The sequence below is a fragment of the Cyrtonyx montezumae genome, unplaced genomic scaffold, assembly GCF_038088225.1.
Source record: "Cyrtonyx montezumae isolate F1298 unplaced genomic scaffold, pur_monq_1.0 scaffold_8, whole genome shotgun sequence".
In the NCBI taxonomy this organism is placed as follows: domain Eukaryota; kingdom Metazoa; phylum Chordata; class Aves; order Galliformes; family Odontophoridae; genus Cyrtonyx; species Cyrtonyx montezumae.
The window spans coordinates 16,014,779-16,040,831 of record NW_027072089.1 but is presented as its reverse complement, the minus strand read 5'-3'; the positions used below and the strand labels follow the sequence as shown (position 1 = coordinate 16,040,831).

Here is a 26,053-nt window from a genome sequence, read left to right as displayed (position 1 = left end):
CAGCGGAGCGAGGGGAAGCGGCGCGGGCGGAAGGGGCGGCCCTGTCGCCCGGGTGACGGGAGGCCGACATGGCGGCGCGGGAGGCGGCCGGGCTGCGCTGCGTGCCGAGCTTTGAATGAAGGGCGGCCGCAGGCTGCGGGAGCGGCCGCCTCCCCCTGGCACTCCGCGGCTCCCGGACAGCACTCCCCGGCGGGGCAGGTGAGCGGCGGGAGCTTCCTTCGGGCTGGGTGCCCGCTTCCGCCTCGCTGCGGGAAGGCCGGGCCTAATGACGCGTCCCGGATCTGGGGACGGTGCTGCCGCCGGCCCGCGTCCTCCTCCTGCCCGGCTGGGCCTGGGGAGCGCGAAGCCTTGTGCGCCTGCCTGTGGGAGCCGGGACTGACGTGAGGAGCACGGGAGCTTTGCCTTTAAAGGGCTGTAAATCTGAAGGGCACGCAGAGCTGAGCTCTGCCCATCTAGTTCCTCTGCTGGCTCTAGGAAAAGCTCGGCCCTGGTTTGACTTGTGGGACGGGGTGATACTCTTTTGGTCGTGAATTTGTGATGCCTCGGTTGAGCTGATAGGAAACAGCGTGGCTGGTGCTTTATACTTGATCTTGATTTGGAAATACCAGCGAGCTGTGAGATTTCTTAAGTCATCCTGTCCTGCAGTGTATCTTGGTTGTAAATACTTGGTACTTCCTGAGACAACAGCTGTTGCAAGATGATGTTGTGGCAGTAACAGCAAGAGTGTGTTGATATATTGATTTTGGCTTTCAGTGTAGATACGGGTAACTGAAGTCCAGGGTGACCAATTAAAGCTGGAGTAGAACTGGGGTCTCTTGTACTCTGGTCTGAGAACTGTAGTGCTGCGAAGGGGTTTGCATGAAGTAGTACACTATGTCAAAGACTTCAAATCTGAGCAGCTGTGATGTCATCTTTGTGTTTTGTATGCTGTTCTTTCTGAGAACAGTAGCATATATGGGTAATTAATTCAACTGTGCCTACTCGGCAGACATGTTTTCTAGTTTATTTATCATTGCCTTTAAAAACAGGAGCAGAAAGCTTCAAGAGCTGACATTAATAAAATTGAAACTGTGCTCAGTTTCTTGGAGAGGAAGGGTTGAAATGTGGTTTTACAGTAGAGGTTTTATTGCTCTAAGAGTTGAAGGTCTGAAAAAGAAAAGCTTAAGCTCTGCTCTGTAAACAGTGTCTAGGAGTAATTTAGGAGTGGCTGACACACTCTGATTTTATGTCTTTAATCAGACAGAAACTTCAATTTTGGTATCTTCTACAGCTCTTGGTAGTCTTGAAATATGTCCTTGGGTTTGAACACCTTGGATGATTGTCTCACTCCTATTAATCATACTCATTAATGTTCTCTCCTAGCTTCCTCATAATTTCATATTTGGTGTGCTTGCACTGGAAGACAGAACATCAGTGTTAGGGCTGTAGTTTCTTAGGGACAGCCCTCTAACCACATGTAGTCATACAGAGGAGACATTTCCTATTTTTTCCTTTGAGGCTGCAAGATTCAGTCATGTTGCCATATAATCAATCCATTTGTCAACGTGAATGGTAAAGTCATTTTCTCTCCTGCCTCAGTGTTCCCAATATTGTATTTCTGTATGATGCAATTAAAAAATTAAAATAAAAAAACACAGAGTGGCCTGGAAGAGAGGAGTAGAGCCTCTTTATTAGGTTACAGGATCGTGGTTACTCTGAAATGCAAATACTGGTTGTGGCAAATACACTGCTCATCCTGTGGTGTGCACAGTTTGGAGGAGGCCTTTGGGCTTGAAAATAAACTCTTTTTCTTTCTTTTTCTACTTGGTCATCTTTGGGCCGGTGTGGTGATGCTGCTTGTTTCAAATTCTGTGCAGCATGGACTTTAAGAGATAACTATCCTCACCAGTGAAGCTTTGTCCTAATCATATGGTGCTTGCTCGATGTTTAGTGGTTGATTGTTCTAGTGAAAACGTTCTGGTTCAGTGATGCTATTGTGGTTTTGATGCTGACACCTGTGAGCACTCCAGGGCACGTTAGTCTTTTGTATGAGGAAATGGTTGTGTTTTGCTTCAGGAGGGTGAAGCTTTTTTGTGGTTACTCATGAAGTTATGCAGCTGGTGGTGTAAACGTTCAGTTTCAGTCAAGTTATTTTTAATTTAATTTAGCCTCTTTCCCTTGGTTATTTAATTATCTATATTTAGTGCAAGTAAATGCCACTGTTTCCAAGATGTCTTTGTGCATTCATTCCAGAGTCACAGATGAGCTGATATGAAAGAAGGTGCAATCAGCTCTCAAAGCAGTGGTGATTGAAGGCAGAAAGCTTGTTCTGATAAAGTTAGTTAAAAAATACAGCAGAAATCAGTTGGTGTTACAAGTAGAATATGGGAGCAACAGAGGAGAGGAGGATAGGTGCCCATCTAATTGATGTGGGGTTTTTTTTTGGCAATCTTGAAACCTGTTTTCAAACTCCTTTATCAAAACAGAGGGCACGGCTGCATGTTTTATGCTGTTCACAGGATTGTGCTTAGCCAATGTGTCAAAAACGATGCGCTTGTTTGCCATCACTTCAGTGATGTCCTGGTTCCAGCCCAGGTGGGGCTCCCAGCACGCGAAGTTCTGTCGGTGCTGATGGGAAGAGCCCCTGCTGTGATGGTGTGAGCAGTGCTGGGCTGCATGCAGCCCACAGCCCGCGGGTTGGATGTGCCTGGTTCAAGTAGTATTTGTGTGTGTGCAATTAGGTGTAAAAGAGGAAGTGGTACTGCAGGCAACAAGGTGCTCGTTGTATGGTGATGGCTGGTGAGGAACTCGCTTATTGCCTGATGGCTGAGCTGTGCGTGCCGTGCTGCAGGCGGCCTGCTGGCTGCTGTCAGTGAGGGCTGCTTTGCCAGAACCTCTAATGCTACCAGTGCTGAAAGCAATAAGTAATGTAGAAATGTTTCACTTGAGTAAATTTCCGGGCTTTCTGTCCCTCTCTGTATTAGTTTTATTGATCCATAAAATGTTTTCAGGGATTAGTTGCCCTGTACTTCTGACTTGTCTCTAATGTGTTTAACATCTTGCTGCCGTGGTTTTATGTTTTCATTGCGTGCCTTCCATTGTGACAGTTGCTCTGACTTTTCACCAGTAGAAGGCAGTATGAGCTATGCGAGTCAAGCTCCTGCTAAATTTGGGAATTTCTACACATCTGTTGCACCATCAATATTGATTAGAATTCGTGATTTAATTATTAATACCTATTTTACTGTAACTTGAAAGTTCAGTTAACAGTAAGTCTAATAAGTGTTATACAACAGAAGAAATCTCAATGGGAGGAGGAAAGCTCTATCCCATTTTACCAATGGAAGCTGAGGCATAAGGTGTAAAATGTACAGAGCTGTGTCAGGCTGACAGCTCAGTTGGATTTTCTGAGTTTTATTCAGTGTTTTACCTCTGCTTCCATTTGTTAAAAGTATTCCAGGATTCTTGCTGGAGCACTGCCAGTCTGTGTCCTTTCTTTCTGCTGTACGTGCCTTTGTGTCTTTCCAGTGCTGGAAGATTGACAACAGAAAGAGAATGAACGCTTTTGTTTTACTTAACGAGTCTAACGTAATTGTATCATATGTATTCAGTTTGCACCAAGCTCAGAAAATACAAAGGTTCCTTGTACCTTTGTGTTTGTCCAGTTGTGTCTGAGTATGAAATGACTGCCCTTCTAATGTGAGGTAGTGCTGTCCTTAGAGGACAACAATGCAGATGCTTGAAGTGCTGTTTTAGGTGCCTGGGTGTAAGGCTCAACTTGTCCTAATCTGTAACCAAGTGGTAGGTTTAAAATTCTTTTTACATAGTTTTTAGCGTATAGCTGTATGCATATGTACCACTTTGTGTCTTAATTAGCCATATAAAAGCTAGATGCGTTGATAAAAGTGCTTTTTACTGAATGATAGTAATATGTCTAGTGATGCTTTCTCATTGCCAAAACTGGATCTGACAGATTCTAGTGTTCCAGAGTTTAAGTTAAATGGGAAAGCTGCAATTAAAGTTCAAAGAAGAGGAAGGCAAAAGGTGCTTTCTTTTCTTGAAGGGCTTGTTGCTGCTGTAGTTGAAGTGAAGCGCAGTGCAAACATGAAGGCAGCACATGGCTGTGTGTCTCTCGTGCTCATTCAGCATAACTGAACTGTTTTACACAGCACATAGAGAAGTGGAGAGAGGCATCATCTGAGTGTAATGGGGACTGAAGATAGCTACGGAATCCTGCTGAGCAGCATGTGGGTGATATTGGAAATCTGTTCATTCAGGAATAGAAATGCCCTGGGAAAAATGCATAGATTTTGATGTCTAATTCTTGTCAACAGTGAACTTTTTGTTGAGCTACAGCTTGGTACTGTGGTCTGTAATTTGGTGGTTGCTTAGATGTTTAAGCCCTTAGACATTTAAGTTCTACAGTAAAAACCATTTGTTTAGTAGCAACCGTGAATACATTTTCAGTAGCAGTAATTCATTTCCTGGGCTGTATTTGAAGTAATATTTCTAGTACCATATTACTGCAGTGTTTAGTGCTAGTTAAGATTCCTAGCAAATGAGCACCAATAAAGTAAATCTAAGCTCTGTGAAGCTCACAAATCCCATTATGTACTTTTTAATAAAATCCTCAGGGCAATATTGGAGCAGCCTACCCTAATGATCTACCTTCCTGACTCTTCCTAACATAAAGCCTGGAATTATAAAAGTGATTTAAATGCCATAGCATATTTGAAATCAAGCTGTCCTTCCATGGAATGCTCATGGCCTGAGGAAGATGTCACAGGGCTGCCTTCTCTTCTCACCAGGAGGTATGTTAAACTTCCAAGAGAAAATGTTGCAAGTGTAGCTGTGTGTCATTAAAAGCTATTTGTGAAGCCTAATCTCTTCTTTCTTGCTCTGAAATGTTCTTTTTTTGAGGAGAGAAAGGAAATTCTTGAGTATTCAAGGGATCCTTGCATATTATTCCAACTTGTTCTGCACCTACTTGAGAGGATCTGTTGCAATAAATGCAATATGATGGGTTGATGTAGATTGTCAAATTGACACTTAAAAATGGCAGCCAGCGTGAGTGGTTCCAGCCAAATATGAATTTTGTTTTCTCTGGCTGTGCTAGTATAATCCAGTTTGGTGTAGGACCGTTGGTGTATCTGGGGGTGAACTTGTGCTGTAGTGCACACAGGATGAACAGAACCTGTTGCTTCTGATGATTTCTCAATGATACTGGTTACTAAAATAGAGTGTTTGGTCTCATCATATGTTTCTGATTAAAATAACTGTAAACCTTAAGCCACTAGGTCTGGGTTTTCACTGATTTCAGATTCATCTTTTATTTACATAGGCATGACTTCATTAAGGAAATATGAGTTTTTTACTGGTCATAATTCTTTTCTCCTTGCATTGTTAGTGTCTGAAGTACATCAGCTGTACAGTCACTGCCATAGATAGCAAGCATTTTTTCAAAAATATCTTCACTTGTATCTTTACCTGTCATCACCTGTAGTTTCTTTAAAGGCTGTGTGCGTTTTGCTTTTATTATTTCTATAATTGAGATGTCAAGAGCAGAGACAGAATCTCTGTTCCAGATACCTTTTTCATTATCTGGTGTTAATATAACTTCATAGAATGTTCCCTGTTTATGAGCAACTAATGAAATGGGCTTTAACAACTGTAGAAGGATGCACAGCATGCTACATCTAACTTTATTTTTCTTTTGCAGGAAGGGTTTCTCACCATGGCCATAACACAGTTTCGTCTCTTTAAAATCTGTACTTGCCTGGCAGCTGTGCTTTCTTTTATTAAAAAGTTAATATGCAGGTAAACGTGTCTTAATTTGGTTACCTTTTCTGTTTTAATTACAGATTTTTCCTTCCTTTGTTTTTCACACATACACGTCTCTTTTCCTAATTCTGTTTTTGCTACTAATTGTGAAGCAATTCAGACATAGGAAACAAGTCACGTTGATTTTGAGTCTATATATTCCGTTGGGACTTGGAGTCTGTGTTTTGCAGACTTGTATTTTGTGCTGTATTACATCTCTTTAATGATGAATGTTTTTTGAATAGCTGTGACAGCTTCAAAGTTGCCTTTTAATGCTGTTCCGTGTCAAATGAATAAAAATTTCCTCCAACTTTTTAGAAGGATTTGGCAAGTGCTATTTTGTTTGTAAGTGTCCAGTTAATGGTACCCAGTCATCAGTCAGTGGGCTTTCATTATAAATGTAACTGATTCCCATCCTGGTTTGACGAGAAACAGTTGATTGAGACTTCTTGGTTCTTCTGCCTATTGAAGATTCATTTGCATGTTTGGAGGACGGTGTTTGAAGTTCAAGAGAACTTTTTTCTCTCAGTTTTCTTAGTGAAAATGCTGTATGCCTTACATCAGTAACAAGAACACCTGTAGTGTTGTTTTGAGTTGTAAACTGGTGAATACAGCAGTGTAGTGTGTAGAAACATTAAAAAAATCAATATTTATGGTTATATAGGGTTCAGGAAGAAGCTTTTGACTGATTTGATAAATTCATTTCAGCTCTATTGAAGTTTTGGAAAGATAGATTTTAATGCTGCATTCACCTTCATAGATGTTAGCTTTAGTTTTGTGATTTGAATTCCAAAGGAGATAAAGAATACAGGCTTCTCAAGTTCTTCTCAACACACTGAGCCTCTACAGTGTATGGACCTTTACAGAAAGCATCAACTGTTTATAAGCAGATAATTGTTTAGTAGATGTAATGACTGCTTTCTGCTTTTTCACCTTCTGAATGATTGTAATAATTGAAATAACAGGCAAGGAAGTGATTGGGAATGAAAAATAGCAGCACTCTTAATAACAATTAGTTGAAAGAATGAAAAATTTAAGATGTTCCTGTAAGTAAGGAGGTGGAGCAGGTTGGTTCAGTTCATTAACCACAGATATTTTTCCATTGTAGTTGCAGCTGTGGAACATAGTTTGATAAATTGTGTTTTCTTGTAGTGCATCCCTGATAGGCAGCAAATGTGATTGAGTGAGATGTACTTTTTAATTAGATGGCAATGAGCTAGCACCCATTTGGATTGCATAGTTTAAATTAGTTCTTAATTTTAGCAATGTTTGTGGAGATTCTTCATCTTTCTTGTCAGCATCAATCCTACACGTAATGCTTGGCAACTTTAGAGGTTTTTTTTAATAACAACCACCTGCTTTAATCCTCTGTTTCTAGCAAATGATAGGTATAAATAAAAAAATAAGATGAAATTTCTTTCTGTTTAAAATCTCAACTTTTTTTCATCGTGCTGACAGATTGGATGCTGCTGAGTAGTAAGGCTAAACAAAACCTGCGGTGCTTTTCAGCTTTAAATAACAGTTTCTAAATAGGTTAGTGTTAATTATATCAAGTGAAAATTAGATAATGGTATCTGATCTTTCCTATGGGAGACTCTGTTGGGCCTAAAGTAGGGAAAACAGTCACTCACCAGTATGCTGTAGAACAATTACGTGCAATTCGGCTCTTCTGACACGATGGTGGAATGTTCTGTGATGGTAAAAACTATGAATGTGATCTCCAAATGTTAGCTTCCCTGCAGGAGTAGCAGTAACCACATTTCATTGTTCCATGATCATCTGGTTATACGAGTTTGCCATTCCGGAGTCTGAATTTCATAATCTTGTGTTATAAGGTTTACAAATGTAGCAAAAGTCAGCTAAGAATATTTCAGGTATTCCTGTGATCTTTGAGTGTTTTCATTAGGTAAATACCCACGTTATTTATTAGCAATGCATTAATGTTTGTCTTCAATTAACATTATTTGATGCAGTTGCTGAAAAACTTTCACTGAAAGAACATTCTTAAAGTAAACAGAAGCAGGCATTGAACAGAAGCTGCTGGCTTGCATAATATTGTGCTATCCCTGTTTGCATTCTAAAGGGGAAAAGTGCTTTAGAGGGGCTTTAAATGAAGCAACTCAGCAAGCAGTTTGTTAAACACAGCTTTACACCTCAGTGGAAGTGCTTCTCAGCTTCCAGTGGAAATGGTTATTTTTGAACTAATTTTCATCTGTAGCCTTTGGTTGTTAAGCACTGACAATCTAAAGATGCTAAGTGTATGCAGATAGCTGACTAAATGTGTCCCTTTTCAAACAGTCACGGAAGCAAAGGAGAAGCAACTGTTAAAGAACTATGGACAGTATGTTGCACTTTGATATTCTGGTGAACACAGCTTTAGTTGTGAATGAAATTGCTTTGTTTAGCAGTTTCTGACTAGCAGTTAATGCTAAGGTAGTTTAAGCACTTAATGTTTTAGCCATGACTGCAGCAGTGCTGTTCTCAGACTTCCTTTTTTTTTTTTTTTTTTTTTAAACTTAGTGCTCATGTTTTCAGAGCTTGGAGGAATCCTACATTTTTCTTTCAGGTCTGGAAGAGGGCGAAAGTTAAGTGGAGACCAAATAACTTTGCCAACAACGGTGGATTATTCATCTGTTCCCAAACAGGTAATTTCTCCAGTGGTAGGTGACTTAAATCACTTGAAGTTATTGTCTGTTGTACCAATCCTGTTGTGTTAGTAAGATACAATAAGACAAGTTTTTTCTTGCAAATAATATGAACTTTTACTGTTTGCTTCTGCAGCCAGAAGTGGAAGACTGGTCTTCATGGGATGAAGATGCACCCACCAGTGTGAAGGTTGAAGGTGGCAACGGTAATGTGGCAGCTCAGCAAAATGCTTTGGAACAAATGGAACCCGATTATTTTAAAGATATGACACCGACTATAAGAAAAACTCAAAAAGTAGGTACAGAGCTTTCAGTTGTACTTCCTGAGGGCTTTAAGATAGGCTATAAGTAAATTGGCAACCTACACATAGTGCTTCAGGCAAAACTACACCGCTGTGTTGAAATGAGGATACTAATCTAACCCCTGCACTTAACATGCTGATTCTGAAATGTGATTCTGGTTTGTGTTTACATCTTAAATTCTAATGTTCTTGGACGTGTACGATGATTCATAGGTACATTAGGTTGGAAAGGACCTACAAGATCATCTAGTCCAACCATCCTCCTATCACTATCCCTACCCAACTACTAAATCAAATCCCTTAGCACCTCATCTAAACGCTTCTTGAGCAGTGTGCTAGGTATGGTGCCTAAATCTTCATAGTCTGAGTGTTACAGGAAGTATGAAGGGGAAAACCCTCAACTCACTTTTAGTTCTGAAGATAGAGCCACTGCACTAAGCTACGTGTGCTCATAGCTTTCAGTTATTTCAAAGGAGACATTCTGTGTCCTGCTCATACTGGTATTTGACATAGTAACTGCTGTTTCAGAATAGTTTCTCTTCAAAGATCAGATTCTGTTATGGAAGCAGGACAGAAGGGTGTCTCCACAAAAGCACCCACACTATGAAATTTTTTGTTTTTTTTCTGTGTTGAAATGTAGTTAGATACCGACAGCTCTTTGAGTTGATGGAAAAACTTTTTGTACCAGAACAAGCTTCCCACAGTGGTCATGCAGCCTCCTTCTCTGGAGGTTTTCATAAGTCAGCTGCATAAACCAGAGCTGGTGATGCTTTGAGCAGGATGTTGGACTAGAGACCTCTTGCATCCCTTCCGACCTTGTTTCTCCTGAGCTTCTATGAGCTGGAGATGATACTGGGACTGATTCCCTGTATACTCAGGATCTGCAAAATTCTGTACTTGAAGACTCTAGTCTTCTGAGGACTTTGATCTCCCAAACTCTGAGAGGGCAGAGGAGGGCTGAGGGAAAGATGGATTTCTCCTTTGTCTCGTAACGTTTTTATCGTAATGGATTGATCTTCTGGTACAGAATACAACTCAAGAAGAGTCTGTGCTTTTGCAATACTGTTTACTGAACTTAGTTCAGGCTTGTCTCTAGGACTGATTTCAGGGACACAGTTACTGCTAACTTGGTCTTACTACCACCCTTAAATATGAGTCTGTATTTGTTGTGCCACATTGTCAGAGCTATCAGCGTGAGCCACAGTGGGAATCTACTCGTGCTGCTTCTCATATGTCTGTAAATGGAATTTCTGTCAGATAACCACATCTGCTGTTGCAAAATGATATGGTTTAGTCCTGTTTGCTTATTTGCACTGGTATTAGTGTTTGTACAGTGAAAGAAATTTGGGATCTATGTCTTCTGGAAGCAGCAGAGAGTTAAAGGAGGCTAAATGAAACGAGTAAGTTCGTGTCTTGAGGTCACAACAGATAAAGGAAACGTGATCTTAGCAACCATCTTAGACTTGCTCCTCCTGAAAGGTATGCTAACATTAGTGCTTTACCTGTCGATAGGATAGAGAGTTGCATTTTGCCTATTGAAGCTTATGTTCTCTGCATGGCAGTGCTGTTGGTGAACCTGAGGTAGGTTTACACTGTGTGCTCTAAAACAGTATGGTTGTTCAGAGACTGCCAAGCATAGTACTTACTCTGAGCGATCATGGAAGTGGAGTTTCTCCAAGGAGTATCTGATGTAATTAGTAGCTCATGAATACTGATGAGCTGTGGCAGTTGGATCTTATTTTGTTCCCTTTCTGTGTTTTAATGCAATCTGTTTCCACGTGACTTAAGAAACAACTAGTGGGGTGGGGCAGAGAGTTCTTGTGTCTTGCATTTTGCTTCTTCTGCTTGCAGCTTGATTCAGCTTTACAGGTTCCAGAACCTGAGCAGATTTGAGACAGTGCTGTATAGCTGTGCCTTTATAAGCACTGACTCCTATATATGGTCACCAGGGAATCTTTGACCTATCTCTTTTTTTTTGTTTTGTTTTGTTATTGTTCTCCAGATAGTTATTAAAAAACGAGAGCCTTTAACTTTTGGAGTTCCAGAAGGAAACACAGGATTCTCTAGCAGATTAGCAGCTACACAAGATATTCCTTTTATTCACCAGTCTGTAAGTGCACTCAAAATATTAATCTGTTATTTGACATGTAAATGACTGTTCCTTAGGAGAAGGAACGATCTGTCTAAGAATAGTCTGCATTGTGGGGAGCAAAAGGAATAGTTGTGGAATCAAATGAATTTTTTAAATTGAGTATATGGTTCAAAGGAATGAAGTGGTAAGTCTGATTAATTCTAACTAACTTTCTCTACTGTGAAGCTTAAGAGACCAGTGGTTAAAAGGTAGGAAGATTTCAAGTGCCAGTTTACTATCAAATCATCTAAGCCAATGGACTGTATGTTGTTTTGGACTTTACACAGTAAGTTCCTAGCGAAAGAGTAGGAGTTTTTTTCCTAGAGGGCCTCTGTGTTATCTTAGCTTTATATCTCCTTCTTCTGTAGAGTTTGTCTTTGGAAAGTCTTCTAACTGTACTCCTTGACAGATAACATCCAAGAGGGAGATGCTCGCTTTCCTCTGCCTTCTTTGACAGTGATTTGTTTAACATGTCGGACTAAAGGATCTGGACAGAAGGCAGTACAGCATGGCCGTAATGCTTTCTTGGACTGCTATAATGAAAATAATTCAGGAAAGGACTCTATTGAATGAAAACATTGCTCAGAGGACAATGGCCAAACGTGGATATAAATGTTTGTCCATGCTACTTGAGAAATGTTTAATGCCCTCTGCTCATCTTGTCTTCTTCCTAAAAACACACGCTGGTACTTCCTTCTCTCCTTTGTTCACCAGCAATAGAACCTAAAGATTCGTGCTAACAATACAAAGGCAAAAAAAAGTTTTATTAGAACAGGGAGTAACACGTAGGTGAAGAGCTAAGGTATGTCAAATATTTCTGGAAGTCTGAAGCATTAAGGTTAAAAATAAGTATTTTTTTTCTTTTTTTTTTTCCATATTGTTAGAGCTTTTCTTGTTTTGTTTCAGCCTGAGCTGGGAGACTTGGATACTTGGCAAGAAAATACTAATGCCTGGGAAGAAGAGGAAGATGCTGCCTGGCAAGCAGAGGAAGTTCTTAGGTAACTGAAAATCATGTAGAACCACATAAACTGTTTTTTTATGTTCAAGAATCAAGTACTGGTTTGTTCATTGTAGCACCTTTCTAATTCTCTGTGTCTCACAAAACTGGTGTGAATACCTAACCAACCTGGTGGCCTTCTCTGCTGTCACTACTCACTGGGTAGATGGGGGGAGAACAGTGATGTAGTCTGCCTTGATTTCAGCAAGGCATTTGACACTGTCTCCCACAGCATCCTTATAACAAAGCTGAGGAAGTGTGGGATAGATGAGAGGATGGTGAGGTGGGTTGAGAACTGGCTGACTGGCAGAGCTCAGAGGGTTGTGATCGGTGGTGCAGAGTCCAGTTGGAGCCCTGTGACTAGTCGTGTTCCTCAGGGGTCGGTGCTGGGTCAGTTCCTGTTCACTGTCTTCATCAGTGACCGTAATGAGGGGATAGAGTGCGCCCTCAGCAAGTTTGCTGATACGACGCTGGGAGGAATGGCTGACACATCAGAAGGCTGTGCTGCCATTCAGTGAGACCTGGACAGGCTGGAGAGCTGGGCAGAGAGGAATCAGGTGAGGGAGACGGAGCAGTGGCACAGCTGCACAGAGAGATTGAGGAGTATCCCTTCCTGGAGACGTTCCAGACCCGCCTGGACACCTACCTGTGCAACCTGGGCTAGGGAGCTGCTTTGGCAGGGCGGTTGCACTCGATGACCTCTAGAGGTCGCTTCCAGCCCCTACAATTCTGTGATTCTGTGATACAGCTATGAGTGTGTGAGTTCATGCCAGCTGTGTGAAGCAAAGCCTTTGTTTTATTCACCACACACAGGGTTAGTGTTTTTCTTTGAGGAAAATGCTGGCTGACTTTTAGCAAACCTAGTAGGAAATACCTTCTGGGTTTACTGTCTGTCTTGAAGTAGACATCTGTGTTGTAATAAACATCCGACATTTAACACGTAACTTCAGTACATGTCAGGCCTGGCTCTGTTGTTCAACAGAGTCTGTTCTTAATGCTAAGAGACTGAATGTTGATCTACAAAATGATCTGAAGATTTCACACTGCTAGTTGGTGAGCAGTGTAGTGTCCCTGATCCTCCAGAGTGGTACTGCTGACTCCAGCAGTGCTTCCTGAGGTTGGAATGAGTGCGGGTCTGTGTGTGTGGAGGGAGGACGTGAGGGTCTCCAATTAATTATTCTTAGTTAATGTATATACAGTTAGAATATACAGTAAGTTATCAGAATATACAGTAAGTGAAAAACATAGGGATAAGAATGCCTGCTAACTGTTCTGGTTAGAGTTAGTATTCTGCTAAGCAGTCAGGGGGGTTTAGTTTACTTGGACCTCTGTTGGCACTGCAAAGAAGACTGACATAAATCATTAATATTTATCTGTTTTACACAATGTGTAATGCATAATTCCATCCAAACCTTAGGATCATGGAACCCTTAAGAGTTGAAAGGGACCCTTAAAGGCCATGGGTCCAATCCCCTGTAATGAATAGGGACACCAAGCCATGCTAACTCCTTCCTTTGGAACCAAGAATGAGTGAGTCAGTTATGGCTGTGCTGTCTATTGAGAAATATGTTTGGAATGACCAAGTGACAGCAATGGAAAGGTAATCACTCTGTGATTCGCTGCATATATTTATTTTTGGTGACTATACATCTCCTCCAGCAGAAGATCTCTGCTCATTTGAGCTTAACTGAAGTCTCATAAAATTACTCAGCCAGCAGAGGGCACGGAAGCCTCATAGAGGAATCCATGTAGTGTTCTGTGTTGTGCAGCTCGTGGTGGTGGGGAAGAAACATCAGCTGTGCCTTTCCTTACTTGGCAGTAGCAAATACATAGACACATTTGTCAGCGCCTCATGTTTCTCTGTGGAGCTGCACTGTATCCACGTGGTTCTTCCCTTCTGAGCGGGAGGTGCAGGTTTTGATGTGAACTAGCAGCATCTTCCATGGCAGCAGCACTATCAAACACAGAAATAATACGTAGTCCTTGCTGCTCAGCTGTTTTGAAGTTGGGTGTGCTCAGTTTGCCCGTGACTGAAAATGGACCAAAGCAAGGTATCTCAGGGGAAGACAGTTTTAAGTGTAACATGTTTTACGCAGTTGAATGGATGTGTGCAGCTAACAGATTTGAAAGTAAACTCCTTACTGCCTTACCAATTACATTTCTTTGTTCTTTATTCTTGCTGAATCCTTATCAAATTTACCCTTTCCAAATTAATGATGCTTTCGTTCTTCATTTTTCTTAAGTGAAGTCACACTGCAGGCAGTTTATATTGTTTATTGACTGTTGTTTATACTTGTATTGAACAATAGAGCACAACACAAATCCTGAGCGTGTGGAAGGGAATAATAAGTTGCCTCATCTGATCATAAAGACGTCCATAGCAGTTGTGTATAAAACGGATGGCTCCTTTTCCTTAGCAGTTCATTTTTTCTCTAATTGCAGACAACAGAAGTTAGCAGAAAGGGAAAAGAGAGCGGCAGAACAACAACGAAAGAAAATGGAGAAAGAGGCCCAAAGGTTAATGAAAAAGGAACAGAACAAAATTGGCGTGAAACTCTCTTAACAGTAACCAGGTGGAGGAAGAGGATTCCACCTCTGCAACGTGCAGATTGGTATTAAGTATTTCCAGGACTTCCACACGCTGCTCGGTTTCAGTGCATTCTTCAAGTCATCTTGGGAGCCAGAATTCTCTCAGAACATCTTGAGCTACTGCTGGGTGGTTCTTGAAGGACACACACACACACACACACACACACACACACACACACACACACACACACACAATCATGCCTTGATGGAATGACGTCTCCTACAGTAATTCTGTTCCAGTACCCTTCTTTGCAGCAAACACGGCTGAGCAGAAGTGATTGAGAGACGCTCTGAATGAACAGCGCAAGCCTAGGGAAAAGAATGTAAATATTCAGTGGTGGGGAATCTACTGTATTGTCTGTGCTTACCTGAAACATGTAATTAAACCGTTTTAAAGAAGCCTTTGTGTCCTGCCTGATGAGCACTCGATTGATTTCCCATCTCTGTTGCAGCTCCCTGTGCTGCCACGCCCGCTCACAGCACTGTGGTGGTTACAGGCAGTGGCAGTGCTGCACGCAGTGGCGCCTTCTGCTCCTCTGTTACAAAGGCCACTGTTGTGAGCACAGGGCACTGATTCACTTCTCCTTCCTGTTGGTAAATTTGCATTTCTAGCATACTGCTTTACTACAGTTAGTAAAAAACTCCCACAATTTCATACTCATTGCAGCACAGTTAAAAAATGCTAAGTGGAGCCTGCCATAGCATGTTGACAATGTTCACGCTATTGGGATTGTAAACATAAATGTAGAGATGTTTGTGCTGCTTTGTTACCTGCTTGCTGCAAAGCAAACCTGGGTAGTCAGAGTAAATGTCTCTCCTGGAAATGAAGATCACTTTCTCCAATCAATTATGCTCCATTTCCCCACTTACAAAATCAAAGGCTGCTCAAATCATAGTATACCTAACAAAAAAGCACAAAGCTTTAGTAAAGATGCTATCACTGCAGCGAGGAATTGCTTCCTTTGCTTCGAGTAGACATTTTGAAATTAGAATAGATGATTTTCCATCATGTTTTTTTCAGTCACAACAGGAGATTTCTGTTCTCTGCTGGAAAGCTGGGCAGAGAGGTATCAGGTGAAGTTTAAGAAGAGCAAGTGTAGAGTCTTGCACCTAGGGGGGAATAACTGAGTACACCGGTATGGGCTGGGGGATGATTGCTGGAGAGGAGCTCTGAGGAGAGGGACCTGGGTGTCCTGGTGAATAACAGGCTGGCCATGAGCCAGCAGTGTGCCCCGGTGGACAAGAAGGCCAATGGCATTCTGAGGTGCATTGAAAAGAGTGTGGCCAGCAGGTGGAGGGAGGTGATCCTCCCCTCTGCTCCGCCCTGGTGAGGCCTCACCTGGAGTACTGTGTCCAGTGCTGGGCTCCCCGGTACAAAAAAGACAGGGATCTCCTGGAGAGAGTCCAGCAGAGGGCTACAAAGGTGATCAAGTTCCTGGAACACCTCTCTTATTATGAGGCAAGGCTGAGAGACCTGGGTCCATTCAGCCTTGAGAAAAGAAGACTCAGAGGGGTTCTGATCAATGTCTATAAATAGCTAAGGAATGGGAGGCAAAGGGATGAGGCTGGACTCTTCTCAGCAGTGTGTGGGGACAGGACGAGGGGAAATGGCCACAAACTGATGCACAGGAAGTTCTGCACAAATGTGTGTGGGAACTTCTTCCCAGTGCAGTGACGGAGCAGTGGCACAGCTGCACAGAGAGGTGGTGGAGTCTCCTTCTCTGGAGACGTTCCAGACCCGCCTGGACGCCTACCTGTGCAACCTGGGCTAGGGAGCTGCTCTGGCAGGGGGTTGGGCTCTGTGGTCTCTGGAGGTCCCTTCCAGCCCCTACAGCTCTGTGATTCGGTGAGGTATTTAGGAATGATGGAATTCTGTGTTTGGGTGAGATCCGTGAAGAAAAGAAGCCTATTAATTTTGGCCCTTTTGTCTTACCCGGTTAAAAAAAAATGACTTGAAAGTGATCTACGGGTAACTATTGCAGTTCTGCACCATCAGGCTTCACGATACCTCTTCTGGTCCGGGTCACGGAGGAAAACAGTTGCTTGGCTGTAGGTGAACAGGAGGGGCCAGCGAGTTGGAGTTCTGCATGTCAGATGAAAGGGCAAATTTCTGGAAGGCTTCGCTACAATAAAGCACTCACACCTTTTAACATTTCTAACATGCTTTACTGAACATGTGATCATAAAGGTAACTTACAATAACGCAATTAAATAAACAATAAGTTAAAACACAATACATTTATAGATGGTATTTCACAGGGCTCAAATGACAGTCAGGTTCCAATACATTAAGACTCTAAAACGACATTAATACTCGAAGTGTACCCACGCCTACATTTATCGTCCTAACAGTTTCAAGACTCCCAACAACTCAACATTTTGGTGACAGTCCTCACACGCACACGACTGGTGGAATGCTCAAGCGGTTGCAGGACTCAGAGGAGCACTACGCAGGACAGGCATGAAGGATGTGCTGCAAGCTGTCTGGGAAATACATTTTTTCTCTTCTCTAAATTGGATTGACGCTTCAGACAACAAATGGCAAGCGCTAGCATGCTTTTTAGAGTACATGTGTGATACGTGTAGTGGAAAGGAGCCTCCGTGTTACTGAACACTGTAGTTTCACAAATGCTTTGTTACTGTTGCCTGCAGAAATATCCCACCTTTCCCTGGCCTTTCGTTCCCATACGCACCTCACGCTGCCCACAAGGCACAGTGTAGTGCTTGTGCATTTGCTGGTGAACCGGCCAGGGCAAGGGAGAGGAAGGGGAATTCAGCAAAGAGCCGTGAAGCTGCGACAGCTCTTTGCTGCCCCTGCTCCCAATTACTGTGTGGATGCGATGGCACGAGAAATACACCATCCAAGGGAGGGACTGGGAGCAGGAAGAGGACTTCTGTAGGCAGCAGTACTGGCCAATGCCGGTTAAAAACATTTTGTGGAGCTACAGGGTTCGGTGTTTTTAGTTTGGAAACAAGGAACATGTTTTTGAACCATTTTATAGTGCAAATCAAACATTCAAGAGCAAAACCAAGGACTCTGCCAGAATACACAATAACTTCTTATATCTCTCATCCCCCCCTCTCCACCTCAGCCCAGTGACAGCGGAATTTAGGTTCTAACGTTGGAGGGTGTACGGCGCAGTGAGTGCAGGGCCACCAGGCAGCAGCCACGAAGCAAGGCTCCTATATTGTACATGGGGTCTACTCCTCCTCTCTGAGTGCTGAACGCCCACATGACGGTGGGTACGACGGGGGCTGCTACAGCCAGGAGATCTACGAGGAGACTGCCACTCCAGTGCCTCCTCATCATTCCTGTCTCACAGAAAGTGCTCACGCACCCGAACACTCCATCACGCGGTTCCATAAAATCAAGTTCTTTCATGACACGATTTTCGTTAACTCCAAAATCCACCTTTCTGCGTGGAGACTCCACGGGAGACAAAAGGATGGCAGAGTTTGGATCACTTGGAGTTAAGTCCACTACTATACCGGAATCACTGGAGCTTCCGCAAGAAAATTCACCCAATTCCTTCAGTGAGGAAGGTGGGCTCAGAGGAGAGACATCCTGAGATCCGAAGATGTTCTGAATGAGCCGCTCCACGTTTAGGCTATATGGCACCACGTCAGTCTGGACGGACTGTTCCACTGTCACGATGCCGCTCCTCTCTTCCTTCCTAAAATCACTTAGTTTTTCACCAGGAACGCTTTCAGGCATCTCTTGATCCACAGCAGAAATGAAGAAAGCTGGATCAGCCAGCTCAACACCTGCAGTGGTGAAAGTCTCTTGAAAGGAATCGCTCCCGCTGGCGATGTCCTCGTTGAGAAGCACCCCGCTGTCCACCGACTCCTCCAAAGCTTGCTCCTCCGCGATCAGGGTGTCTGGCAGCTTGGTGTACAGCGCCAGCGGCTTCCCTGGTGCGTCAGACACATCCTCGTCTGTCACAGAGCCGTTCTGAGCCATCTCCATGCTGTGCAGCAGAGACTCCAGTTTCTTGTTTTGAATGTTTATGTCTATGAAGTACTTCTGGATGCCTTTGTCTTTCTCCGCCAAGTTGTTTTTCATGGTTTCAATGACCTGCTTGAGTTGTTTGATTTCCTTTTTTGCTTCCTTGAGGGCCAGCTGCGCCTCCACACGATGACACTCTTCTTCAATCCAGTCTTCCCTCATGCGTCCCAGCTGAGTTTTGAGCTCTTCAATTTCGGTCTCCCTGTAGAAAGAGAAAAATGTGACACTTCTCTGCCTGCTCAGTTGGTGTCAACTAGTGGAGAGGCTCCACGGCACTGGGGCGGCTGCAGAGATGCTCCAGGGAGGAGGCACATTCCTCCAGGCACCACTTGCTGCCACCCCGAGAGCTGCAGGTCGCCTGCCAACACTCACTGACCGCTGAATGGGGGCACTGACCTCCCCGCGCTGTCAGCAGACCTGTGGCACGCCTGGGGGCTGTGCTACAACCCCTGACGCTTTGAGGCACAAGCGGTGGCCTGTAGGTTCGATCCTGTCAGCACACAACTTGCACCTCTCCTGCCTTGCCCCACAGGAACTGAGAAACGGCCGCCTGGGAAGCGAGTGCCACACCATGCCCGTGCCTGCAAGCAGCTCTCAGAGCCGACGCTGATCTGATGCAGCAGGCAAGCTGCAAATTTATTCCTTGAAACTCGGCAAGGTCAAGAAATCGATAGAACGTTCAGGATTCCCAGCCCTAAATGCTCCCGAATAAATCTTTGTCACTCCAGTTTCTGAAAGGAAATATACCTTTCTTTAAGCTTGCTCTGAGATTCCTTCAGCTTTGTTTTCAGATGCCGCACTGTGACTTCCTTCTGCTGTAGAGGAGTCAAATACTGCTCTGGATTTTGCAGCTTAATGCTGTGGTTATCACCACAAGCCAAATACCTCCCTGATCGCCTGGAGAGGAAGAAAAGAGAAATGGTCACACAACATCGCTCCTACAGTTCTTCACTCGTAGCAGAAAGAGAAATACAACACTGACACAAAGCTGAGTTTACACTTGATTTGTGTGGGGCTTCTCAGTGTTGGCACAAGTGACTGCCATGTCACGTACTTGAGGAAACTGCTGGCATGTGGCTATCACAAAGCATTTACTGTTCACTGCAATTGGTTTCAGTGGAATGATATCAGAAGAGCTATTTAACTTTGAAATACCCAGGTGTCACCTCATCCCAAATGGGTGGCGTGCTGAAGAGCAGACAGCCACACCACTGGCAGTGGCACTCGGCTGAAGACCAGGCCGAGTAAGCTAGTGGAAGAACTGAGTTCAGATCCGTATGTGAGCTACGATGCTGAGCAAAGTGAAACCTCCATTCACCTTCTCTATGCTTAGGTGTGTATCTACTCTGCGTGACTGCTGAGTTGTTTGAGAGAGGAAGGGAGAGCAGCAGAATGGCAGCAGCTTAGTCTCTGCACTACTGCTGCATCTTCTGGCAGGTATATGTATTCTTCCTGTGCAGAAAACTGTGCTCCCTGGGCAGGTGCCTAAGGCCAGACAGGGCGAATTTCTGCCTGAGTGTATAACATTTTCTACTCTACCATACCCAACTCTCTCCAAATTGAAAGGACACTTCAGCGAAAGAACCAGTATGTGCACATTGGAGCTGATGGCGTGAAGCCACATTAAAGAGACTGTCTTGGAGTGCAAACCAACTGCAAGAGGCCTCCTGAGAGTAACCTCTAATTTCACTGTGCTGAAACAATCAGCTTTTACAGCGGTAGGAAAATATGGGCTGGAGCATCCTGCTGGCAAGCCACCAGTGTTACGAGTCACACCTATGCTGAAGAGCAAGACGACTCGCTCAGCAATCCAGGCAGCTGATCCTGAATTCCAGAGCACAGAAGGTAAGTCAGAGCACTGAATGCTGGCGTGATTAAATTTTACACTTGCCACATTATTGGGCTGATTATTGGGCTTAACACTTGCCTCATTATTGGGCTGATGTCACTTCCGTTGTATGAGCCTGAGTTACTGCTGCTGGGAGAAGAAAGCCCATAATTCTGATGGATGTTAACAGGATTCTGCTGACTTCTGCACAGTGCTGACAAACGGTCCTTTTCCCGGGAAGCAGGTGGGCTGACTCCAGACTTGTAGGATGAGGATCCACTATTCCGACCATAAGGGCCACGACTGGAAAGGAACCAAAATGGTTAAAGCATACTGGATCATCCTCGTCACACAACCCGCTGCACTACGTGTCTTACTTTACATACCAAGTTGTCTAAGAGATACCACTAGAACTGTGAGCGGCTCGGAGAAAAGGATGACTTCATGTCATCAGCCACTGCACGTTCTTTTGATGACTGTGAGGATCCTGTTTGAACTACGTGAGCTAGGGAAACCTCTGGCATTTTCCCATTTGTCGGTCTGTAGTGGTTTCCAGTGACTCCATCAGATCACCTGTTTTCCCCGAACCTCTGACTCCATTAAGTAATTAAAGGACTGCAAACTCAACTAGTTCCAAAAGAAGCACATTTCAGCTTTGCTCTGCCAGGCCTGCAAAGATGCCCGTCCTTGGAGACTGCTGGAGGCTTGTAAGGTTTCTCTCACAGGCCTCAGCAAACAGCCCGAGGGATCACAGCGTGAAGACAGATTTTGTTGGAGCCACTGCTCTTCTGTGCCTTTGGCAAACTGGATGTTCAGGCTGTCATTATCAGCGATCCATTTGCCCAGATAGAGTTTGGACCCTGCTGAGAACAGGCTGAAACGGTATCAAAATGGACAAAGAAAGCACACTTTCTTCTTTCTTCCAGATTCTGTCATACATATTTACCTTTCTTTTCCCTGTCTTTACTAAAAAACCTGCTATTTGCGTGTGCTTCAATGCGATTCATACCTGTGCTGTCCAGTAACTGCCAAAGAACTGAGGCACTGGAGCCAGCTTTTACAGCTGCACTCCTCATTCGATCAGTTCATTTACTTTCCTACACTGCTACCTTCACCCTCTACTGGAAGTTGTTCTTCCAAGCTGCAGTGAAAGTGCGGGTTTCAAAACCATGGAAAAATGCAAACCAAGCCAGTAAAAAAGAAGATCTGAATGTAAAAATTAAAGCACCGCAGAATTATGAAGCAAAATCTCTTAGAATTGCCTGAATTGGTTTCCTCCCGTCTCTGGAAATGGAACAGTTTACAAGGAACAGATGGCTGACTGGCTGTGCTGCAAGCCTTCATCACTGTGCTGCGGTTTGGGTGTATTTATCATTATTTTACAGAGAAGTACAGGACTGTGGTTTGCGACAACACTGAAATGTTTTGTAGTGAGTTTATTCAAACAGTTAAAAAAGAACAAGTTCGAGAGGAAACATCTCTTTCCACTTGAAAGTGCAAGTGAGTTGCAACTGAACTGAAAGACCTCACGTAGCAGTCTATCTTCATACTAGCCACATTTGAAATATAGAGCAAAATTTGCTTACTTGCGAGAAAAAGAAGATCTTTTACTTCCAGCAGCAGACATGTGGACTTCAGGAGCTGAAATACTGCCTGTGCTGCTTGAAGAGCTAAAGTCAGCTTCACTCCCTGGAAAGGAAAAGGGAAGAGTAAAGACACGGTGGAAACTGTACCTCAACGACTGCGTTCAAATAACAATGAATCACAAGCATCCTTCCTTTGTCTATCTTGTGTGAATTTCAGGAGTTGCATGAATTTTCCCCAAGGACGAGCACTGGATATGTTCCAGACTTTCAGCACTTCTTCAGAACTGGCACTTCAACAATAGCAGAAAAGAAACCATTTGGACACGACATGCTTCGCTGTACAGAAGCCATTTTAGAACTAGGCTGTTCTGGCAACCTGTTTGCTTCCTCACAGCTATCAGGATATGAATGAGGCTGCTTACACAGCTCCTTCAAGAACACGGCGATTAAAAGCATAACCAGATTTCTTTTGCTTTAAATCATATGAAAATACTGTTTGCTGGGAGGAAAGCTGCTTCCATTTTGGCTTCTGAGCTGGCTGTTATACATGTCTACACATACAAGAATAAATGCACACAGCCTTACCGAGTATACGTGTATATGTATGTACAAACATATGCAGGTTTTCACGTGGCACAGAAGCATAGTAAGGCAGTTCTAATGGCTTTAAAATAATCCAATAATATTGCATGGCTCTCAGCTGCTTCTTGGGTGTTAATCTATCTGATTACTGACTTTCTGTGGATTATGGCTCGTATTTCCAAAGCCCTTTTATATATGAGAAAACTGCCTGCATTTTTCTAAGGCCAGTAGAAGTATTAACAAAGTATTCTTACCCAGAAGAAAGCCCTGAAGTTAGGATTTATTTCAGTTTGCTACTCAGATGGCCATTAAAGTAGGTTTCCACGAGGGGGAGATACAGCTACAGCTGCTACAATCCCCATGTTGGTAAATAAAGTTCTCAGGTCCTTTCAGCTTTAAATAAAGCTGATGGGCACACCTTCAAGCTCCTGCATGCACGAGGAAAAGGGCACTGGCGGAGCATCCTTTCACAGAAACGAGATGAAACATTTTGCAACCACTCCTAGCAGCCTTAGGATCCTGCCTGTTCTGATTTGATTGCCCAGTTCCACTCAGTCTGAGTGGCAGGATTCGCATGACTTGTGGCTCCAGCTCACACTCCCAGTCTCAAACAGCAGCTGGGCAGCAAGGAAAGTGCTGCCTTCCTGTGACGTCCCTTTGCTGAGCTGGTTTTATTGTTCTTCTTCCAAGCTGCAAGCTATAGATCAAGTTTATGTACCTGGCACCCGCACAGAAGCAAAGCAACGTGTGTACAACCCAGCCTCAGTTCAGCCTCCAGTATTTACTGGGGTCTCATGTGAAAACCTCGAGTATTGTGTTCAGTTTTGGGCTACAAGAAAGACACTGGGGCCCTAGAGCATGTCCCAAGAAGGGCAACAAAACTGGGAGAGATCTGGAGCACAAGTCTTATGGGGAGCAGCTGAAAGAAGTGGGATTGTTCTGTTTGGGGAAGAGAAGGCTCAGGGGTGACCTCACTGCTCTCTATAACTGCATGCAAGAAGGCTGTGGTGAGGTGGGGGTTGACTTCTCCTCCCAGATAACGGGGACAGGATGAGAGGTTAACAGCCTGAAGTTGTACCAGGGGAAGTTCAGGTTGGATACGAGGAAAAACTTCTCTGAAAGTGTAATGAGGTATTGGCACAGGATGCCCAGGGACACGGTGGAGTCACCACCCCTGGAGATGTTCAAGAAATGTGCAGATGTGGTACACAGGGACATGCTTTACTGGGCATGGGGTGATGGGCTGAGAACTGGAGTTGCTCACCTTAGAAGTCTTTTCCAACCTTGATGGTCCTGTGATTCTATGACAGGCCAGAAGATTACTTCAGGGCAATCACCAGAGGGAACAACATTTCAGTGTCCTGGCTGTTTTCACTCTAATTGAAGAGGTATTTGAGGCACACACAGCTTTGTGCTGTTTAATGCTCTGCAGCATCCCAACAGAAAGGACAAGGTAGGGACAGCTCTTGGCACAGGGCAGCCCGCACTAGGGCAGCTGCACTGTGCCCCAGCCCCTGCAAGCACCGTGCCTGATGGGAGCAGGCAGAGGCTGGCAGCAGCAGGCAGGGAGGCCAGAGCCACAGCCAGAGGGCTCGGACAGAGCAGGGGACCGTCCCTCTGTGCTCCGAAAGCCAGTGGACCTGTTAATCTTACAGATGGCTGCAAGCCTCACTCTGCTCCTCTGTGCTGCTTGATCAGCCCAGTCCATTGCAGGGTGGCTCTGCAGCACAGAAATGCACAGCTCAGAAATGCCACTGCAGAGACCCAGCTTTACGGCCTCCAACCAGCCCGTGCTTACCTCAGCACCCCTGATAACCAGACTGGGGCTGCCCCAAGTTGCTACAGCCAGGAGCAAATTCAAACCACACGCAAAGACAGGGAAGGGCGGGGAGGCAGAGCACAACCCTGCTTTGTTCCACAGAGTATTTATATCGTGTCTGCAAACGCAGATGTCAGTAACCCTCTCCTTAGGGACGTAAAATGACTGCTAGACATAATGGCCAAAGCAGCATCAGCTTTCCTGATAGACAAAACACTCTCATCTAAGAGATTACAGAACACACAGCACTGTGTCACTGCCACACAAATCTGCTTTTCCCAACCAGACCCGAACAGGTAAACCCCTTGCATGGATTCCATACCTCTGCTGTCTGGCCCCCCCAACATCGGTGCCCACGCCGACGCCAGCAGCTCCCAAAGCCCAGCACAGACAGCATGAGACCTGCAGGGCTCATCTATGATTAAGCAGCCTGCACCATAATCAGATCTTGCTATTGAAAGCATCTCAAGGAAGCAAGGTTTAATAATAGCCTCTCCCTGACCCGCTTGGCCGGCAGTGCAGAGCTTGGGAGGGCTGCCAAGCCAGGTACTGCAGATAGGATTCAGCAGAGCCTGGAAATGCAGCTACTGAGGTTTCTGAACGATTGAAATGCATGTGAAACCAGGAACTGTTCTGCAAAGCAAGAATTAACCTCTGTGGCCCCAGTTCTGATAACAGCTGTATACAGTGTGAAGGCTGAGACTACTTATGTTCGAAATCAAGCCTATGTAGATTTATAAGATCTTCTAGAACACTTTTATAAACCAAAGTGGCTACTGTCAGCAATGTCTCCAGGCATGTTAGTTATGTTCAAGGCAGCTTTGCATGTAACAGAGATGGACAGTAATGTTACTAGGAGACCTAAAAATATTTTCTCCAACTTAGTAGACACTGCTATGTAAAACAACAGACATTTCCCTGTAAATTGCAATATATTATTCTGTTTGTTACTTCCATCTTACAAGTGTTCTTAACAAAGAGAAGCCCCTTCTCTACCATCAATGCAGGCAGGGCCAGAGAGCAGCCCCTCGTCCCTCCTGCAGCCATCCCCACAGCAGCAGGAGCTCAGGAGGCCTGCTGGCTGCTTTTGTGACTGTGATGATGTCACCACAAAAGCTCACAAATGTAAGCAGGAGAACAACCCCCAGAAGCAGCATTAACCATGAAAGCAGCTGACATTTCTCAAAACCACAGTCTTTTGCCCTAACTAGCTACCCAGGATAGGAATGTGAGGAGCAGGAGTGAAATGGTGCAGCACCATGGGCAATGTCACTGACCCAACAGCACACTGCCTTCAGTTTTTCCTATTCATGCATGGCAGCCCTCCCATCTACATTTTGGGGTGCAGAAATACCACACCCATTAACCCTACTCTATTTACTGCCTCAGCCACAGCATTAGGACAACGGTACAGCAAAGCGATCATTCAGAGCATTTATGGGGAGAACAGATGCGTGTGTGCCTGTTTGATTTAGAGATCCGCTACTATTTCATGGCTGTCACTACACACAAAACACAGAACGTACCTACCTGTGACTCCATTAACACAGTCTCTTCATATAGGCCAGGCTTGGTGCTAATTCTTGCACATAGTCACCCAGAGAAATAGAGCTGTAAATACAACAGTGCTGACAGGCAGCGTGTCCTCAAAACATAAATTTGCTGAGCCTCCTTGTCCTTAAGAATATCCTGTTCTATGGCAACAGGACCAAAATATGCACAAATGTTCACCAGCAGCAAATAGAGAAATAGATGTAACACTGTTTTTG

At 44.1% G+C, this 26,053-nt stretch overlaps 2 protein-coding genes across 4 annotated transcripts in view; one reads left to right on the top strand and one right to left on the bottom strand.

Annotated features, from left to right (window-relative positions):
- The first annotated feature begins 39 nt into the window (after positions 1 to 39).
- Positions 40 to 14,862, top strand: EBAG9 (estrogen receptor binding site associated antigen 9). Of its 3 annotated transcripts, none has more exons than XM_065752480.1 (7): positions 40 to 198; positions 5,699 to 5,796; positions 8,366 to 8,444; positions 8,581 to 8,739; positions 10,749 to 10,856; positions 11,784 to 11,875; positions 14,317 to 14,862. In XM_065752480.1, exons 2-7 carry the CDS (start codon positions 5,714 to 5,716, stop codon positions 14,435 to 14,437), a joined length of 642 nt encoding a protein of 213 aa, XP_065608552.1. In that variant the 5' UTR covers positions 40 to 198; positions 5,699 to 5,713; the 3' UTR covers positions 14,438 to 14,862. The 3 variants fall into 3 exon arrangements, with proteins under 3 accessions (XP_065608552.1, XP_065608553.1, XP_065608554.1); XM_065752481.1 differs by lacking the exon at positions 40 to 198 and adding an exon at positions 4,659 to 4,790; XM_065752482.1 differs by lacking the exon at positions 40 to 198 and having other exon boundaries at positions 5,707 to 5,796; positions 8,320 to 8,444.
- A 2,381-nt stretch (positions 14,863 to 17,243) lies between these two features.
- The window catches only part of SYBU (syntabulin), a 39,055-nt gene continuing 30,245 nt past the window's right edge, over positions 17,244 to 26,053 (bottom strand). The window contains exons 4-7 of the mRNA XM_065753748.1: positions 21,884 to 21,986; positions 20,397 to 20,600; positions 19,217 to 19,366; positions 17,244 to 18,671 (exon numbers count right to left, since the gene is read on the bottom strand). Coding sequence (XP_065609820.1) covers positions 17,573 to 18,671; positions 19,217 to 19,366; positions 20,397 to 20,600; positions 21,884 to 21,986 — 1,556 coding nt within the window. The 3' untranslated portion in view covers positions 17,244 to 17,572. The remainder of the gene's footprint in view (positions 18,672 to 19,216; positions 19,367 to 20,396; positions 20,601 to 21,883; positions 21,987 to 26,053) is intronic.

Excerpts from the sequence above, each read along its gene's own strand:
- EBAG9 (XM_065752480.1), top strand. The coding sequence starts at position 5,714 with ATGGCCATAACACAGTTTCGTCTCTTTAAAATCTGTACTTGCCTGGCA. Across the intron at positions 5,797-8,365 it reads ATTAAAAAGTTAATATGCAG|GTCTGGAAGAGGGCGAAAGT; the intron begins GTAAACGTGTCT and ends TTTTTCTTTCAG. Across the intron at positions 8,445-8,580 it reads ATTCATCTGTTCCCAAACAG|CCAGAAGTGGAAGACTGGTC; the intron begins GTAATTTCTCCA and ends TTGCTTCTGCAG.